General features: G+C 38.6%; 1 protein-coding gene across 6 annotated transcripts in view; it reads left to right on the forward strand.

Moving 5' to 3' along the window:
• Positions 1-1036: 1036 nt before the first annotated feature.
• Positions 1037-21220, forward strand: part of SSBP2 (single stranded DNA binding protein 2) — a 299106-nt gene continuing 278922 nt past the window's right edge. For all 6 annotated transcript variants that reach the window (XM_060009206.1, XM_060009204.1, XM_060009201.1 and 3 more), the window contains exon 1: positions 1037-1232. In XM_060009206.1, the coding sequence (XP_059865189.1) occupies positions 1171-1232 (62 nt within the window). In that variant the 5' untranslated portion in view covers positions 1037-1170. The remainder of the gene's footprint in view (positions 1233-21220) is intronic.

A 21220-nucleotide genomic window follows, 5' to 3' on the forward strand; every position in this document is an offset into this window, starting at 1 on the left:
GCCTTTCAGCTCTGGCACATCTTTGCACACCTTGGAGCGCAGCTGGGGCCTATGCTGATGGAAAAGGACAGGGATGTCTTTAAAGGCCTTCTATGGCCCTTTCCACTCCAAAGGTCAGGATGAGTTGGCATTAACGACAAAGGCTGGAAAAGCAGGCCAGGTGGGGATACCTGGAGTCCTTTTCTGCAGCAGATCTGGCAGGGAAGCTGGTGCGTGGTGCGCCGCGGGCCTACGGTCTTAGGGGGACAGGGTGGAGGCCACTGAGTCCCCAGGACTCACCGGGCCATCTTTGGGAGGCAGGCCCTAGCAGAGTGCTCCCCCAGATTGCAGGGCGCGGCCCCAGGGGCCAGGCGACGCCATCCCAGCGGCGCCAAGTGCCGGAGGCTCACTCCCTCCCCGGGAGGGAAGGCGGGTCCCTCCCGCTTGCTTAGCCAGAAGGTCGAGGGAACGGCGCGCGTGTCCCTCGCCAGCCGGCCCTCTGGGAGCAGGGCGGAGGGTGACACCACAGGGAGTAGGGCCGAGGGCGGCAGAGATCAATCCTGGGTACCGGCGCGGGGTCACAGACAGGAGAGGAGCGGGAGAAAGGGGCTGGTGTGGGGGGGGCCCACGGCGGCTGGGGCCGTAGGTCTGCCTGTGTACTCGGCGGGCGCCCAGAAGTCTGGGGCCGCCAAGGCTCCAGCTCCGCCGGCTCCTGCCAGAGACTCCAGGCCGCACTTTCCCCTCCTCCCAGCGCCTTGTCTCCAGTGAGGAGCCGAGCGCGGGCGGCGCGGGGGGAGGGGCGGCGACGGAGAGAACAGCCAGTTGTTTAAAATCCTTCTAGAGCAGTTTCTAATTCCCCCCTTGCGCCGGGGTTCGGAGGGGGGAGGGGGGTAGAAGAGCGGGTGGAGGGAGGAGATCGGAGAGGGAAGGAGGGAGGGAACCCGGGAGGGAGGGAAGGAGGGAGGAGACTGCCGCTTAGGCTGTAGCCGCCGCCGCGCGCTTCGGCAGGCCGGAGGGAGGGGGGAGGCCTGTCAGTCTCATGCGTTGCCTGGGCGAAGGGGGCGGAGCTTTGGCGTGGGGCGGCCAATAGTGGGGGTAGCTGCGTGGGTCGCCATGGGGACGGGGCTGTTCCCGGGGAGGCTGTGATGGGTTGACAGGTGCGTGACAGTGGGAGCTGCTCTCGGCACAAGCATGTACGGCAAAGGCAAGAGTAACAGCAGCGCCGTCCCGTCCGACAGCCAGGCCCGGGAGAAGTAAGTGTCTCCGCTTCTCACCCACCTCCGCCTTCACACGCGCGCACACACACACACGCACGCACTCGCACACTCTCTCGGAGACACACAGACACTCTCCGCCCGGGGAGAGCCTGGGGTGGGCTGGCAGGGGGAGGGGTACGCGAGGTGGGGCATGCGGTGCGGGGAGCGGCTGTTTCCCAGGAGGGGCTCGCGCGGGGCGGGCGGCCCTGGGGTCTGGCGGCAGGAGGGAGCGAGTGTATCGGGGGGCGGCGGCAGTGCTGGTGGCGGGGATTGGAAACTTGTTTGGGTGATTGAGGGAAATAACCCGCGGCTTCATCTTCTCACAAAGTAACTTTAGAGCTGGGGTCCGGGGCTGCGGGGAGCGGAGAGACGTCGTGGGTAGGGGGAGAAAGGGCAGCTGCGTGGAGGAGGGCAAGCGGAGGGAATGTGGGTGTTTGGCGGGGAGGGCAGCGCGAGCGGCCGGCAGTACGAGGGGCGCCGCGGCGGGGGCTCGGGCGCCGGGACTCGGGGCCGGGTGCGCCGAGTGCGCCGAGCAAGGCGAGGGCGGCGGTGCCGGGCGCGCGGCGGGCGGAAGCCGGGCGCGGAGCGGCCGAGCGGGGCCCCGCCGGGCGCGGAGACGCGCGCGGGGCGCGGAGGGCGTGTGCGGCCGTGGGTCGGGTGGGCGTCGGGGCTTTCTCCAGCGGGCGGAGGGACGCGGCATTCTCATCCCCGCGCGCCTCGCGGAGCCCGGGCAGGGGGCGCCAGGGGCGCCGCTGAAGTTTGGGAGTCTAAGACCGAGTTCCCTGTGAGGAAAAGTGTGCTGGCGAGAAGCGGGATCTGCTGGGGTAGGCTGGCGTTTCTGCCGCTCTCAGGCGACCCAACTCCGCGGCGGCGGCGGCTGGAGAACTTTTTTTGGAGACTTGCAACCTCCCAAACGTCTGGGGGCCTCGGCGGCCCGGGCGGCGGGCCGGGCGGGGGTCGCGGGGCGCGGAGGGGTAGCCGTGGGAGCCGCGGCGGCCGGCGCGAGGAGGGCGGTCTGCGGTGGGGAGGGGGCAGTGGTCCGAACGGGGACTTGCGTGAAGGGTAGAAGCGTGGATGCGGGGAGGAGTTAGTTGTTTGGTCGGGGTGGCGGGGAGATACAGGTGTTAACTTCGGTGGGAGCCCAGGGGAGGCTGGCGAGAAAAGAGCCCCTCCCGGCCTGGGATGCCACGGTCACGGCAAGCTGCGAGGCAGGGTTGTTTGCTGCTATTCTTATGTACTTGTAACTGTGATTTGCTTGTTACTAACAATGAGAGCGAATAGTGACTGTGACCACTGAGGAAGAACCCCTCTTTTCTGTACAGCAGATCTTACAGTGATTCCCAGTAACAACCTCCACTCTGAGGGTGAAGTGTATCCTTGTCATTGGACGCGCTCTGCCTTTCCTAGGGGTTCAGACTGGGTAAAAGTCTGAGAGCATCTCTCAAAAGCTGCTTTAGTTACCTTGCGCGCGGAAATAGCTGCGTAAATAAAAACCGAACGTGCAAACTACCGAGTTTCCCTCCTAGCTTGAGGCAGTTAGTAGTCGTCTCCTGAAAGTTTCTTGTGCCCTAGGGATGGGAACATTTCCTAATCTTCGTGTTGGCAGCAACACACATAATTCCTATAGGATTTAGGGGAGGCAGGCCTTGATGTGGCAAAACAAAAAAAATTAACGGAGAGGTATTCACCGCCCCCCCCCCCCGAGGTATTTTCTGAGTTATATTCAGGATCTTGTTGCTGTGACAAGGAGTATGTAAAAGGCTTAGCATTATAGCTTGGTTAAGAAACAGCAAGTTACTGGAATTGAAGTTTTGAAATAGCCTAATCTGTGTGCATTTATTATTTGGTTGCAATATATCTGAGAAAATAGAGACATTTAGGGAAGATGTTTTAATGATTACAGAGTATTTGGATTTCACATTTTTGGAAGTGAAGGAATTGAAATGTGTATTGAGGTCTTATTTATTTGGGGAGTGGTTGAATTTGAGAATTAAAATAATTTTGTATTTTACTTGAACTTCCAGGAATGGCTGAATTTAATCTATATTCTGATAACTTTGTAAAAAAATTTTTTAAGTATCTAATACAATAATGAGGAAGTTGAACCTGGTGTGTCTGTAGTCCTTTCCAGCTCTGATTCTGTGATATTGCCATTTTGCTGTCAAATCTACCAAACTGAACACCAAGTAACATCTACTCTTGTAAGCAAAGTGGTGACGGTTCTGCTAGATGGTGCTATTTGATTTAAATATATTTCTTCCATTCATTATAATTGGCAGCAGGAATCCTGGACTGGTTTGCCTTATGAACTAAATACAGGTGAAGAGGCCACTTTTGGAGAATTGACAATGATTGTTCTGGGTTAATTGTCGTTGCATTAATTTCTAGGTGAATGTTGCTTGAATCTAAGACAAACATTGAGATAGATTCTGTTTTATGGGATAGACTTAGTTTCATTTTGCTGGGAGAGTTGATCTGATCACTCATTTTTTCCCTGTATGTGTACTTGGGACTTTAACGGCAGTATTCTACAACAAACAACCTACTAAGTTCTGAAGATAGGAATCTTGAAGTTGTCTTTAAAATGGATGCCCCCAGATTTAAAAAAAAAAAATTTTTTTAAGGTGGCAGATTTTAAAAGGTACCTGAGTGAAGACAAATGCTCTGTTAGTAAGCAAATCAGAATTGTACTGGCCTTAAAAGTCACAGAACTGTTTTTCAGTAATGAATATGTAAATATTTATTTTACTCTAATAAAAACATTCTGAAAACTGAGTCATTATTAAAAATAATGGCATGCACATAAAATAAAAATATTGGTTTTCTAATCTGTCAAGAAATGTATTTTCCAGTGAGTTCATAGTAAATATCAGACAGACCCTTACCTATATTATATCTTTGCTTTCTCTTTTGTTAAGAAGTCATTATATGAAATACTTGAAATTAATTTGTAGGTTTTGCACAGGTTCTACATTTTCACTATACAGTTCTGAACATAAAAATGGCTGAAGTCAGGTTAATTACTGATTTTGTTGTTTTAAAAGCCAGACAGATCAAGTCTATACAAAAGTTTGGATTAGGTTTAATTATAGAGAGAGTGATTGAAAACCCTTGGAGGGAGGAGGGATGTTTGTGTAGAAATTTAAATTCTGATCCTGTTAGGTCATTTACCCCTTTAGCAGGTTTTCTTTGTAACACTGCACTGTAATCCCAATTGCAATTAGGTAACTGTGGAATTGGTTAATGTCTATCTTCCTCTAAAATGTAAGTTTCTTGAGGGCAAGGGATAATACTGCCAATTTCTTCTCTGAGGTATCCTTGACATTAAGAATAGTGTCTTCAAATGTCAAAAGCATCAAATAGTGTTGAATAAATGAAGATGTTAGACTCAAGGGCATTTTTTCAGTGTGAAATTTTTTTTTTCAATGACCTCCAAAATAAGAACTTTGGAAGTTTGAGTTCCATATTCTCTAGCCTAGGTGTATTTCAAAAATAACCGACAACAACAAAACAGTAATCATTATTTATTTGTCGTTCTATGTGTCAGTCACTGTGTTCAGCACTTTATATATATTTTCTCTAATTCTCCCAACAATTCTGCAAGGTAGTGATTTTTTTTTTCTCCATTAAAGAAATAAGAAAATTCTGAGTAGTTAAGTAACTTTGCCCAGGGTTACACTACTAGCTGGATTTCTAACAAAGATATCTCTGCTTAAAGCCTGTAGTGGAAGATGAAAGATGCATTTTTTTTCACTGTCACAGATTGCTTTCTTGATTTAGGGTAGAATGCTACAGATTTAGGGAACAACATTACATAATCAGGTATAACAGACTGTAAAGATTGATCAGATATGCAGTTTTAACCATTGGTGCACCGTATGCTTATAAACTCCATTTTAACAGATTACAGATATGTGTGTGGTGTGGGGAAGACAAACTTCAGGAGGGAAAGTTGGAAGCCTAAAATAATGGAGAAGCCTTGTTTCTTGAGATTTTTCCTTCCGGAGATTTGTTTTATCACTTAAGTTTTGAAATTAGACATTGTAGTTGTGAACAATTTCTGTATGAAATGTTGCTGAACTTTAAGCTACTCTGTATGCCACACTGCCACAGAAAGATTAACTGGCACCTGCAAATAGATGAGTTGTGATACTGCTGTTTCTTAAACTAATTTCATCTTTAAAGTTGAGTAATAGCACAGAAAGATGAATCTGCTGTAAAGCAACATTGAACATAAGGTACACATACTGAACAGTGATATTAAGTAAACTTGTCAGAAACTACAGAAATCCAACTGTGCATCTAACCTGGGACTCTGAAAAGTAACTTTGGTTTTTAAACTATGAAAACAACATATACTCATTTTTCAGTGGTTAAAGTCTAAAGATCATTTAAATGCTACTCCATATAGATGATCATGCTTATACATGAAGTAGAATTTAGTCGAATTCTGGTCATTTAGGAAAAACAGTAAGTAAATACTACTCCATATAAAAGAGAGTTTGTAGAGATTAGTATCTACCGGCATTTTTATTAAGTTGCCCCCCTAAAAATGATAAACTTTTCTTCTTCCTTCCTTCCTTTCTGAAGGAAATAAAGTTAAGACAAGTGAAGTAATACAAATCTCTTCAGAAACTTGATTGCATTAATGCAGTTAATGCAATTCAAGATTTCTAAAACTAATGAAGGAATATCTTTATGGGGATGAAATTTTCTATAAGATTAAATTGACTCTTTCCTTCCCAATCCCCAGGATATTTCCTCCAAAATACTGGTATCTAATATGTCATCTTAGCTATAGGAGCTTTTCTTTTGATTGATCTCTTTTCCATTATTTTAGAAGTATCCAAAAAATGATTTTTTGAAGGAACAAACCTGAAGAAAAAAAGCGTAAGATGTTGAGAGTTAAATTTTAGTATTGTTTATCTACAGGTTTATTACTCTTAGAAATAGTATTAGTGTATTTTGAAATGTATTTTTTCAGAGCTATGAAAGAAAAAAAATGGAAAGGTTTATTCCCACACTTTAGAGCCAGTTTGCCATATAAAACCAATTCAGGATGAAAAAAAAAGCATCAAGTTTTAGTTGCTTTGCAGTAGTGAAGTAAATGTGTCTTACATCTTCAATTACTACTAGAAAATAGAATTATTTTGTTTTAAAATTGAAACATACTCTGTGGGTGGGGGTTGGAATACCTAGGTTGCCATTTATTAACACTTCACCCCAATAGTTTATAGAGTTAGAAGTAAAATTTGGAAAAAAATTTTGTATTTAGAATGTTCTCTCTTCCATAGAGATCACAACTGTTATATTAATGTTGGGACATAGGATTGAGGATTAATGTACTGGATTTAAAAGACATGAAACTACTTCTTGGAATGTATAATTTAAAATATGTATTGAAAATAATTATAATTTTATTTTGGAATATGTGGGGATATTCTCTACTATTGTGTGTACACTATTGCTTTGACATTGGTATGGAAAATATTTTACTAGTGACATATTGTTGCTTAGTATGTGAGCCTCTGTAAACATGCTAAAATATTAATTTTATTAATAACTTATTGTTTCTCAAAGGAGGGCCTTAAAATAGCATTAAACAATAGAATAGGATATATTTGTCAAAATCTGAAAAGAGTTTGGGATAAAAAATAAGTGGTTATATTTAGATTTTAAACTTTGCTTATCAGATTTCGTATGTATTTTACATATGTAATATCTATTAATGTAAGGTTTTGTTAACATATGTATACGACTAGACTTCACATGACTTATGACTTGCACTCTGAGAGTTATTTGATTACTGTACCAAAACCCTATGTATACTATAAAGAGTGATCTGAAGGATGGTCTACCAAGATTTATATCCTACTTGTTTTCAGTAGTGTTAGAGAAATAGTAGAGGCTATTCTTCCCCAAACTGTGTATCTTAGTCACTGTGTGAGATGTTGAAAAATAAGCAGAAAAATGTTCCATCCAGGGAAGAATAGAGTTTTTCCAGATAACTTTTAATAGCCCTACAAGTTGCTCAAATTTATGGTTGGTCATAATGAGTAACTGGTAATTTTTGTCACAGAAGGTTGATAGTTAAAGATTTTTGAAAAGTGGAACTAATAATGTTTTTGTAATATTAACAGAACCAGAAATTTATCTGGGCTCATAAGAGCCTGGGCATTTCCAATACAGTGAAGGATTTAATATTTGTTCTTTGTTCATCTTTAAAAGAGACAATTTAGTTGGTTTCACTTCTTTAGTAATGACAAAACTACCCTCATATTTCACTTTAAGAATTTTGATTATTCTATTTCATGTAGGGCCCATACAGTTTTCCGACAGTAATGAGCCATCATAACATTTTAAATCGCAATTCAGCTGGAGTGAGCTTGAACCAATGACCTAGCAATTTCTTATTTTTGATCTTCTGTATTAATTTTGCTTCATGGCATATCAAACAAGTAGTTGAGCACAGAAAAAATTGTAGAAACTGAAGTATAACACTTCATTTTTTTTCTTTTTTAAAAGAATTTTAAAATAACTATAATATAGTTTTAGTTACTAAAATATTTTAAATTTTTAATTAGTATAATCTAAGCAATATTAAAATACTGATGAAATATTTGTGAAGGTAAGTAGATGAAAATTTTTATGAGGCTCTGTCCGTGTCTAAGTTAAGGGAGGAGTTGATGCTAAAAACAGGGTCTCACCTGAAATTAATGATTATTTTTCGTCAATGATCTGATATTTGCCTTGATTCTTCTTTTTACCTACTTCAAACTTGAGAACAAAACCAAAAGCTTCTTTACTGATGGAAGAAAGCGAGGTAAATGAATTATTTTATTAAAAATGATTTTATTTAAACAGGATTAAAATGAATGTTTTCTGTAAAGTAACAAAATCCTAAATACTACATAAAGAGCTTGTGGAGTTTTGTCGTAGTAAGTTTAATGTTTAATAGTAACAATAACAGCAAATACTGTCGTTTGAGTATTTTGTTTCTGTTTGGCACTTTACTTGCATTGTCTCATTTAATCCCCTCAAGAATCCACTAGACTGTAGGTACTATTTTCTGTTAATGTTACAGAAGAAACAGAGGCTTAAGAGTTTATTGTGCTTTGGGGGGCAGGTATCAAAACAGGAGATAGAAAATGGCTTAATTGATCAGGGCTTTAAAATCTCAGAAAATGGCTTAATTGATCAGGGCTTAAAAATCTCACATAACAGGATGTCTGGAAGGAGGTAGTTTCAGAGTTGATTCAGGGAATCAAGAACACCAAGAGATAAGCTTCTCTGCCATCGTCATGGTTTCCCTCTCATGAATGCAGCATCCCTGCATCAGGTTCCCAGTATCACTTTGTCACACAACCAAGTATGAAGGCAGGAAAAAGGGCAAGGTTTTTCCTTTATGTCTCATTAATCAGAGAGAAAACCTTTTCTGGAGGTGCTTAGCAGATATCTTCTTTTGCCTTATTGAAGAAAACTGTAAAATTCCTCTCCTAAACCAGTTACTGGCAAAGGTAATGGGATTACCATAATTGGCTTAAATCAGTCATCCTGTGGGCTGGAAATATTTCTCCTTTGTACCTGACTACCTAAACAGAACTGGAGGTCTTTGGCAAGGAAGATATATCTTGAGGATATGGAGAGAATAAAGTGGGTCCTTGCCTTATGGAACTTACTTTCAAGTTTGAAGGGGAAACATATAATAATAAATGAGTAAATAAATATAGTAGGCAATTTCAGGTAGTCATAAGTGCTAAAAAATAATAAAGTAGTGTGGCGTAATAATAGAGAGTGACTGGGAGGCTACATTAGATTGGGTGGTCAGGGAAAGGTTCCTAGAGGATACGTTTAAGCAGAAACCTGAGTAATATTGAAAGAATCAGTCATGAGTAGGTTTGGGGTTAAGAGCATTTTAGACAGGTCTAAACTGCCATTGAGGTAACCTCTCAGCATCGGCATAATTGCTCAAGGATATGTAGAATATGAGTCAGAATTGGGATGAAGCTGTACCTTCGAGAGCCTGGTTTTGGTTTTTATTGAGGAATTGGGTGGTGGGTTTAGTTTATCTGGGTTTTCCTAAATAATAAGGTTGCATATCTCTTATCTTCTAAACCCTAGGGATACAGTTGTTCCTAATGAGGAGAGTGGAACATATGGCCTTTATAATAATGTTGATGGTAGAAATAGCTAAGATTTATTAAATACTTAAAGCCTGTTGGGTTGACAAAGGATGGTACAACTGGCTAATTATTTCTCATAAATTTCCCAGATTGGATTAGACCCCCTTACTCTGTGCTTCATAGCAACCTCTACTTTTCCTTTTTCACATCTGTCACAAATTTATGGATTATTTGTGTGATGTTTAATGTCTCATTTTCTGGTTAGATTGGGAGTTCCCTGACGAGAAGAACCATGGTTGTCTTCACCAGTGTAGTCTCACTGCTTAGCACAGTGCTTGGAGTTCTGATTAGATATTTGTGGAATAAATGGATCAAGGATGTAACCTGTTATAAATATATCACAACAGGATATCACTATATCTAGCTCATTTTCTCCCCAAATATTTCTAATATTTAGTATAGGATTAATATGTAATTCCTAAAGAAGAGTTTTCTATAATATAGGCATTTAGTAGTAGTGTCTGTGGCTTTCAGGACTACAGGAGATTACCTAGTTGTATTAGTATGAAATGTGTGTATATTTTTAATATGAATTTTTGATAGAATAATCTTTTTTGTGTTTCAGCAAATTTAATAATATAAATGGAATCATACTTTAGAGTTTCAGGGTATTTTAATATGCTTTATTTAAATCTCTCGATAATTCTGTGAGGTAGGTGATAATTCCCATTGACTGTAGAGATTTGTACATGGAGATTGACTTACCCAACTAAGGTAATACAGATAATATGTGGCAGAGCTTAGTCATATTTAGATTTTTTTTGGTTCCAAGGTTAGTGTTTCTTTCATTATACTACAGCTGCCTCTTTTACAATAAGAGATTCATACATATTTTAAGAAGGCTTAGGTATGGATTTGATGCAACAGAGAATCATGGACTAGAAGACAGTTAAAAGTTTATGTCAATACTCGAATGAAGGTTTAGGCTAATTTTGGTTGATGAACTCTATTCTTTTGCCAGTTAGCTTCAATTTGGAGAGTTGGGGTAGTGGTTTTTTTCCCTTTGTGCCTCTCTCCAATAAAGGAGAGAAAGCTTCTTGATATGGATTATTGATAGAACATTGGTTTTTTATTTTTATGGTGGTAAAATATATATAACATAAAATTTACCAAAATGTTAACCATTTTTAGGTGTACGTTTCAGTGGCGTTAAGTACATTCACATTGTTATGCAACCATCACCACCATCCCTCTCTAGAACTTTTTTATCTTCCCAAACTGAAGCGCTGTACCCATTAAATAATAACTCCCCATTTCCCCTTTCCCCCAGCCCCTCCACCTTTCTGTTTTCTGTAACAATGAATTTGACTGTTCTAGATACTTTGTATAAGTGTAATTATGCAATATTTGTCTTTTTGTGTCTGGCTTTTTTTCTTGCTTAATCACTTCAACAACTTCATAAAGTTGATATAAGCCCCATTTTACATAGGGGGAAACTGAGTCTCAGTGAGGTTATATACCTTGTCCAAGGCCGTGTAGTAAATTGCATAGTAGGGATTCAAACCCAGGTTTCTGACTCCACTACCCATTGTAAACATCTTGCCTCACTGTGTTTCATTGCTTCATACGGGGGAAAAAAATAATGGGAGCTGTGAGGGTGGTGAGTGGGAGGGGACTGCGTGGATAGTTCTCTTTACACATATCCACCATTTTTACTTGGGGTTGGATGCACTCAAGAAGAGAGAGGTTAAGGAAAAAGGTTAAAGAAAACATTTTACAGTTGCTAAGAAGGTGGGCAGAATTACAGCTACCCAGAGTGTTCCACAAATAGCTCCAAATTCTTTAGCTGGTATCTGAGATTTAGCAACATGGATGTAATGCTTGTCAGAGAGGAAGATGCCAGTTAAGAACTCAGGTTATAATTTCAGGTGGAGCTGTTTCTCCATTCTTCTTTCTGTATCTAGAGGCAAAGTAATCTGGCATAAATTACTCTACTTGGTAAATTTTAGAGGCAGAAATAAATAGAAGAATATGTAATGTGTAGAAAAAATACTCTCTCCTCTAATTATGAGTTTATTCTACTTCTCTCTTCCAACCAGCATATGGTCTATTGGTTTTTTTGTTTGTTTTTGGACTAGGGCATCTGGAAAGTTCCATGTGGTCCAGGATCAATAGTACAACCATATTGAATCTATTACATAGTCATTTCTGTAGTACTGACTATTAGAAAAAATAGAAACAATTCCTTTGTTTCATTTTTTTACAGTGTGATGTAAACATTGGATTTATAATTGGATTAAAATTATGAGTATACTTTATCAGTACATTTAAGCAATAGCTATTATTAGGAAGCTATTAAAGGTGTTTCAATAAGCATTTTTCCCCCCGAATTAACCTGAGAGACTGATATTATTATTCTTTCATTTAGAAATATTGTAATGAAAAAAACTTCAGTGAGTTTTTTTTTACCATAAAATGCATTACATTTACATAAAATACATACATTTACACAATATACATATGTGTATGTATATACTAGGAATAGTTTTCAGGTAGAAGTTCATTTTGGGAAATGACTTACTAATTCATTTTTAATTCAGATTGGTACTGGTCAGTTTTGTAAGTGAGTTGGGCTTACAGATTCAGGGCCAAGAAGATTAGAGTATAGGCAAGTTTTTACTAAAACATTAAATGATGTTTCCATTTCCAATCTTTGTGATTTTTTTTCCAACCAGCACCTTGGATTTTTACTGACTATGGTAGGCTAAATAATGGTGACTCAAAGATGTCCACATCCTAACCCTTAGAACCTGTGAATATGTTACCTAGTACAATGAACTTTGCAGACATGACTAAGTTCAGGATCTTGGATGAAGGATCTTGATATGGGTTACTTCCTACCTAGCTTATCTGTATGAGCTCAGTGTAATCACAATTATAAGAGAGAGACAAGGGTTTCAGAGCCAGGCAAAGGCCATGTGGTGACAGAAGCAGAGAAAGAGATGGGAAGATCTGGTTTTGGAAGATGCTGCTGGTCTTGAAGGTGAAGGATGGGACCATGAGCCAAGGAATGCTGGCATCCTTACCAAGCTAGAAAAGGCAAACAGATGGGTTCTAGAGCCTCCAGAAGAAACAGAGCCCCCCTAACACCTTGATTTTAGTACTTCTGACCTCCAGTATTATAAGATGATAAATTTATGTTGTTTCAAGCCATTACATTTGTAGGAATTTGTTACAGTAGCAGTAGGAAACTAATATACAGAATTTTTGCACCTCAGAAAAATCTACCTTGACCATACCAAGCTGGTAATACCAAGCCATGTCCAGAGAGAAGCTCAGACAGTTTTTCTGGTTTTGGATTGAGAAATACTTAATATAAAACTTGGGTTTTTTGTTTTGTTTTCCAGCTTTTGAGATATTATTGACATACAACATATATAAGTTTAAGGTTTATATTGTGATTATTGGATATGTGTATATATTACAAAATGATTATAACAATAAAGTTAGTTAACACCAAAGAAATGATGCTTTTCTGTAAGATGGGGATATCATTAACAATAGCCCATGATACAGCAATCACTGGCAAAGATGCTGCTAGTTAGTAAAATGTTTCTGTGTTTGTATTAGTCAGATCCCCAGTAGGATAGCTACCTTAAAAGAATAATTAAAGAGTTTAATGAGGTATGTGCATGATTAAAACCTACTGGGGATAGAGGAACACCCAGGATTTAGGAACAAGAGAAGCTTTTTACCCCTCTTAGGTCTGAGGGGAAAAGAGAGAGAGCAGTTACCAGAACCTGATGAACACTGTGGTCATTGTAGAAAAGCTACTCTCCTGGAGCTGTGGTTTTATGATGGGGACCACAGCCATGGTCAGACCCACTGTAAACAGAGGCTGGAGGCCTGGCAGGGAGGGGATCTTCTTTCTTCTCCTGCCCTCTGATCAGCTGATGCCTCCTTTCTGTAGAGCCCAACTGGGAGCCATAGGGTAAGGGACCTGAGGTGATATACTCTGTAGAGATCAGTCTTCCTGGTCACAGCAGGGCAGAAAGGCAGGACCAATGGAGAATACCCAGGACAAGTGTTCAAGTTTTTATGCATTTGAAATAAGTCTTCCAGTTCTTTGTATAGAATGGCCTGAGAAAACAGAGCTTTTTGAATAATTGGGTTTGGTCAAAATAGCTCTTAAAATTAGTGTTTTTTTAAAATACATCTTTATTGGAGTATAATTGCTTTACAATGTCGCATTAGTTTCTGCTGTACAACAAAGTGAATCATCTATATGCATACATATATCCCCATATCCCTTCCTTCTTGAGTCTCCCTCCCACCCTCCCTATCCCACCCCTCTAATTCGTCACAAAGCACAGAGCTGATCTCCCTGTGCTATGCAGCAGCTTCCCACTAGCTATCTATTTTATATTTGGTAGTGTATATATATCAGTGCTACTCTCTCACTTCATCCCAGCCTCCCCCCTCCACCGCCCCTGTCCTCAAGTCTGTTCTCAACATCTGCATCTTTATTCCTGCCCTACCACTAGGTTCATCAGTACCATTTTTCTAGATTGCATGTATATACGTTAACATACGGTATTTGTTTTTCTCTTTCTGACTTACTTCACTCTGTATGACAGACTCTAGGTCCATCCACCTCACTACAAATAACTCAATTTCATTCCTTTTTATGGCTGAATAATATTCCATTGTATACACGTGCCACATCGTCTTTATCCATTCATCTGTTGATGGACATTTAGGTTGTTTCTATGTCCTAGCACTTAAAATTAGTTTTTAAAACCTGTTTAACTACTTTATGGTACTATAAATTTGTATACATTTTATGAGGTGGGGATAATATTCCTTCTGCTTTCTGCTCTCATTTCTTATTCATTTAAGAAATGCTAACTGTCTCTGATATGTCAGCCTCTGTTGAGCCTTCTTCAGTCAGATCTGAATAACACAGTAGTCTCGCCCACTAGGACTGACTGCCCAGAGGAGGGCCACTACCAGTGATCACCACTCTGGGTAACACACCGTATAATGGGTATGCAGAGGGTGCTGTGGGAATCCTGAAAAAGGTCATTGAATCCAGCCACTGCCCTGTCAGTAGTTTACAAAATATGGTGTTAATTGTCATTTGTAAAATACTAATTTCTTATCTGTTATTTAAAAGTATATTTGAATTTAAAAAATTTAAAGTATAAGAATTAGTTCTATATAGCATATCATTAATAGCATATTTGCCTTTTACATAAATCTCATGACTGTTTCATTAAAGCTTTGAAATGTAACTGACAGGTTTAAGATGGTTATTTATTTTTTGTTATATAGTTATAAAAGATACAATAAATTAAGGTTTGTCAATATATATTTAATATAGTTGCAACATGAAATGAATTAACTAAAGTTTACAACCATTGCTGTTCTAAGCAAAATTCTTAAGTACTTTCATTTGATCATTAATTTAGCATGCTTATATTCATTTAAAATCAACAGTGAGGAGCATATGTAGGTCAATTTGATTTTTCTCTTGGGAACTTGAATAAAACGGCATTTATTTGAAAAATCTTCCAGTAAGGGCAATGGTCTTGATACCAGTTGTAAGATAACCAGTTATTGACTGGAAAGGCAATGATGGTACTGGCTTAAGAGGGTAGCATATCATCTTTAAATGTTTTCCTTATAAATACTTCTTAAATATAGAAAAATCTTTCTGCTTAATAGATTTATGAGACTTTATAAGTCCATTTCCTTTGCTGGTTGGTTGTCTATATGGTGTATACTGAGAATTTGTTGATGTTATGGATATACTTCTCATCTACTTTGTTTGTTCCCTTGGCAAGGCTAGGAACTTTGAAATGTAGAAGAATTGTGTACGTGTTATAGTAGCCTGCTGTCATTTAGAGTAAAGTAGAGGGAGGGAGATATTTTCGTCAAACTGCAAATGGAAACTAAGATGAAAAATATCTTATTTTAGGTTTACCAGCCCTTTAAAGTACTAAAGATTGCGTAGAGATATTTTGCTGTGTTTTCTGTTTTACCACATTTTCTTATTGTTAATACATAAGTAATACAACAAATTAAACAATGACCTTTTCATCCATATGGTTAAAAAATTACAAAAGGCAAAGGCGCATCACCTACCAATTCATTTAAGTAGCTTTAATTAAAATAAAGGGTCTTGGGCTTCCCTGGTGGCGCAGTGGTTGCGAGTCCCCCTGTCGATGCAGGGGTCATGGGTTCGTGCCCCGGTCCGGGAAGATCCCACATGCCGCGGAGCGGCTGCGCCCGTGAGCCATGGCCGCTGAGCCTGCGCGTCCGGAGCCTGTGTTCCGCAACGGGAGAGGCCACAACAGTGAGAGGCCCGCGTACCACAAAAAAAAAAAAAAAAAAAAAAAAAAAGGGTCTTGACTCTTCTAATCAGAAAATATCATCCTTTTGTTCATCTACTTTAAATGAATGGGTATTTATGATACAACATGCACATTTCTGATGGTGTCTGTAGTTAAACATTTGCTGTTTTTTTCAGATAATTGCAAGACTGATGATGTTTAAAATTTTTCGGACTTCCTTTGCAGGGCTCAGAGAACAAGTTTCGCGTCTTTAAATGCATAGAAATTCAACTAGTTGAAATAAGTACTACTTAGTATTCAAGGCCCTATTTAGACAAAAATAGCCACTGTGACAGGCTTATGGGAGATCTTTCAGTTTGCTAAATTATATTGCTACAGGTAAATACTGTCTAGTGCATGATGTTTGGTCAGATCAGGGTAAGTTATATAGAAAGAAAAAAGAAATCATTAAAATCTAGGGTTAATAATTTCTTACATTTCCTAATAGATATGATCTATCAACAGAGTTGGAGGACTATAAAGGACAGTTCTTGAGACTGCTTGATTTTGAGTAATCCAATTTAGGTAGATTATAATAAATTCATATTATGTGAAACATATCACTTAGTGCAAATACTTCAGTTTTAAGTCTAAAGAGCTTCCACCTGTGTGGCTATAATGGGGGTTTCTGATCCTTCTCTTTCAGCTGTTGACGTGTGATGAGAATCCCTACAATTGTAATTACTATAACTAAGGGAGACTCATTTTTGTAATGCTTGAAAAGTCGTGGGAGCCCTCTCTATTTCTTCTGTTTGTTTATTACCGTAAGACTAGTTCTCTTCTCTGGCTGACTTCCAAGTTATATTTTCCATTCAGTGGAATCCTGAGATTATTGGGGCCTTCATATTTTTTTCTGTTGATGACTGATAGTATTTGATCTTGCTGATTGACATTAAAATGAGCGTAATAAGACCTTTATAATTGGGGGATTCTGGGCATATTTATTTTATCTGACAAAGAAGGCTACAGTTTTAACAATCAATTAAAATATTTCATAAATTTAAATCTTTTGAAATTATCCAAGTTGGAGGATCTTAAAATGTAGAATTACTTTCTCAGACCTCTTTCCTTCCAATAATGAGAGGAATTATTCATTTAAAATGTATGAAGGTAGAAGTTGAAAGTTTCTTGAATGTGCTGTTTTTCTAATTGTCTAAAAAGTTAAGATATCACTTAATCAGCAATGGATCAGGCTACTAAAATAGCTAAGGAGTGGTGGGGGTGGGTTGTGGAGTGTCTTTTTTCTTTTTAATGTTTAATAGAAAGAGCATAAGATACTCTATTGTACAATAGTGATAGTTGCATCTGTACAAGACTCAATTTCTCCTGTAGTCAAGATTTCTTTTTTCTGTGTGAACCACTCAAAGTAACCAAACTGCAAAGCTTTATACCACATATAAAAGCAGCATTCAGACTGCTTGTTTTCCTCTTATTTATTTGCATATGTAACTTATTGTATCTGTAAAAAGGGAAGTTCTTATAAAAAGCAACAAAACAGGAAAAACAAGCAAATTGTCATTTCTTCTGGTAGATATGATTCAGAACTTAGTTTAAAAAATTAAGTTTTAGAGATTCCATTTAATCTTGTTAGAATTTTGATAGGAAGTTGAACATGTAAAAGCAAAACTATTTAAAACATTTAAAACGTTATTTACAAGATGTTAAAAGTAAATTTACAGAGTGCATTGGCGTTACTCTTATTGCATGTCTTGCAGTCTAGGCTGTAAATTATTATTACTTTGTTCCATAAAGACCAGTAATTTTTAATATATGTTTACGTTGAAGTATTTATCCACACTATGCATCATGGATTACCACTTTATTTTGAAAAAAGAGAATGATAGTTTCCATATTTAGAAACTGAAAGAAAAGAATTAAGGAAAAAAATTGAAGAACCAGATGCTTTAACATCATATGTCATTCATTTTTGCATACTTAATTTCTGAAGTAAATTTATATTATGGTTCTAATTGAGTAGGTTCTTTTACTTTTAATGAATCTTTGGCAATATCCTATGGAAAAATATCTTTACTTATGCCAAGTAAGGTAGAAAGATTTTGATATAGTATTTTAAGGATTACTATAAAGATTTTCTAATTCATGTAAGTGAACGTTATCAGAGATAACCTTGATTTGACATAAGACATCAAATCAACGCCCATCTTTTGAAGCCAATTTTAAGGCCTTGAAATCTAATGCTCCAATGCATTGCAGTGTTGAAAAGCCAAAAGACTTTGTTCTCCTGACATGATAATTGAAATAAAGATAGAACTTTTCATTTCTCCATTTAAGTTAACTTTATAATACAAGAAAGTTTGGTTTTGGGTTTTATCTTATCACCTTCTCAAGTTATACAGAACCAACAGGGAGAAGAGAAGCAAAGTTTTGGGTGTTATCCCTCCCAAGTAACCTACAAATAAATGGTTCATTGTTCTTATGGAAAAGGAAAAGGATTTCTTTTAATTTGGATGATGATCTCTTCTATAGATGTGTTGAAATCTGGAAATTAAAAAAAAATCATATTAATTGAACTCTCTTTGGATAAAGTAGTTGACTTTCTATTTTTTAAGGTTCTTTACTGGAACACTTGAAATGGATAAGCATTTTTGCCTGAAGCTTATTTAGGCAGCCAGGAAATCTTTCTCCCTTACTTGGCATAAGTAAAGATATTTTTCCATAGGATATTGCCAAAGATTCATTTGGCTTGGCAGTCACATGGATTTGTGATTACTTTTTGAGGGCAATAATTCTACTCCATGAAAATAGTAGTCAGTATTCTTTAAATCCATGGTCATCTAAAAAAGGTAAAGGGTTAATGTATAATTTCTTAATAAACTACTAACATATTTGAATGACCTACAGAACACAGCATATTAAATTAGTGACTTCATTATCTTGCAGTAACAATATGGTGGACATTATACTCTTTTATAGACAAAGAATCTTGAGACAAAAGTAGTTAGAAACCTAAGGTCATACATTTTAGTGTTTATAGAATCCATATTTGAACCCATTTTTTTTCCAGTGAACATTTGTTTTTAAATGAGTATAGAGTTTCAGTTTTGCCAGATGAAAATTTCTGGAGTCTGTTTACAACAATGTGCATATACTTAACACTATTGACCTGTACAGTTAAAAATGGTTAAGATGGTAAATTTTATGTTATGTGGTTTTTACTACAATAAAAATTATATGAGAAGTGATTTTTTAGGGGATTTACTTATTAAATAAATTTTTAGTGAAGAATAACTGGAGGTAAGATGTTCATCATTTTGGTTCATTTCTTATCCAAAATGAATCTGCTGAAATTTTATCACTTAGGAGGAACCTCAGTTTCTACTTATATTTGGACTGAGATATAAAAAGTCTAGTTTTTTTATTAGCAGAAGGTTATATTTCTTTAAAAAATCTAGTCTATGATGTAAAGTTAAAAGATAAGATATAAATCAGAGTTATGGTACTAGAGAGTAAGTGTATTTCAGTTTGTCACTCTATATGAGAAGTCTACTTTTCAGTAGAGGTAAAACTCAAGTAAGCCTATAGATTTTTAGTTACAGATATGTTTTTTACTATGTAAATTTTCTTTTAAAATTACAATTTCTTTTAAAAATAAAATAATTTTCTTTAAAATTCTTTTAAAAATAAAATTTATTTTTAAAAGTACAACATCTCTGGGAATTCCTTGGCAGTCCAGTGGTGAGGACTTGGCGCTTTTACTGCTGAGGGGCCCGGGTTCAATCCGTGGTTGGGAACTAAGATTCCACAAGCAGCATGGCGTGGCCAGAAAAAAAAAAAAAAAAAAAAAATCTCAATTAAAAAACAACCAACCATTGGAAAAAGCCAGTGTTTTTCCTGGGTCTCTCTTATGTCTGTGAGAAATTTTATTTTATGCACCTATATTTTGTAAAATTGTTACTCTTTATTTTATCTTTTAGATTAAAAAGATTGATAACATGGGCCAATTGTTTAGAATTAGGTATTTTAAATTATGAGATTTAGTGTATTTATATATGTAACTATCTATTTGTTTTGACAGTAAGTGTAGAGGGTTGAGTTAATAATACTCCCCAGTTCATGGCATAGTATCATCTTTGGTCCATGTCAGGCGCCTCTACCGTTTAATTCACATTCATGATTCCTTCACTCATTCATTTATTCCTATCTGCTTCCATTCCCCATGTGTACAACCTCCAGCCATATAGGAAACAATTTAGGTCTATCTGTCTTGCTGTGTGTATATATATATATGTGTGTGTGTATACACACACACACACACACACACACACACACACACACGGATAAATATAACCTAATTAAGTGATTTATAAAAAGCAAGTTTAACATGTTGAAAGCATTGAGAAATCTAAGAGAGTATATTATTTACCCTTTTAACTCATTGACTTTTTAAGCTCAAATTATTAAAAGATAGACTTCATTTTCCATTAAGCACCAAATTTAGTTGTTCTTTGCAATTGGCTATAGCACTGCATAGGGCCTCAAATGTAGTAGGGATTCAATAAATGTGTTGATTCCATTTGATGCCACACTTACCAGTTTGTAAATTGGCTTGGTCGTTTGCAAAGGTTAATTCATTCTTGAGGGCCTTAATATTTCAATATGACTTGGACATCAACCAAACAACTAGAATTTATTTATTACAAAAGCAATAAGATGTAGTTTATTATATTTTCTTTTTTAAAATATATATATATTTTTGGCTGTGTTGGGTCTTTGTTGCTGTGCTTGGGCTTTCTCTAGTTGTGGAGAGCGGGAGCTACTCTTCGTTGCTGTGCATGGGCTTCTCATTGCGGTGGCTTCTCTTGTTGCAGAGCACGGGCTCTAGGTACCCAGGTTTCAGTAGTTGCAGCACGTGGGCTCAGTAGTTGCAGCACCCGTGCTCTAGGGCTCGCGGGCTTCAGTAGTTGTGGCTCGCGGGCTCTAGAGTGCAGGCTCAGTAGTTGTGGCACATGGGCTTCATTGCTCCGTGGCGAGTGGGATCTTCCTGGACCAGGGATCGAACCTGTGTCCTCTTCATTAGCAGGCAGATTCTTAACCACTGCACCACCAGGGAAGTCCAAGATGTAGTTTCTAGTTTACAGTCTAGTTGGTGATAGTGTTTCCCCCTCAATATTATGCTTTTGATTCACTATTGTGTGTGGTAAGCATGTCAGGTTTATTTCAGTTTTTTTTTTTTTTTTGCGGTACGCGGGCCTCTCACCGTTGTGTCCTCTCCTGCTGCGGAACAGAGGCTCCGGACGCGCAGGCTCAGCGGCCATGGCTCAGGGGCCCAGCTGCTCCGCGGCATTCGGGATCCTCCTGGACCGGGGCACGAACCCCGTGTTCCCTGCATGGGCAGGCGGACTCTCAACCACTGCGCCACCAGGGAAGCCCTTATCTCCGTTTTAATGAGACTGAAGACATTAAGTGGCTTGTACAAGGTTACTTTGCTATGAAGTCATCCTCAGGA

The sequence above is a fragment of the Delphinus delphis genome, chromosome 3, assembly GCF_949987515.2.
Source record: "Delphinus delphis chromosome 3, mDelDel1.2, whole genome shotgun sequence".
Lineage (NCBI taxonomy): Eukaryota > Metazoa > Chordata > Mammalia > Artiodactyla > Delphinidae > Delphinus > Delphinus delphis.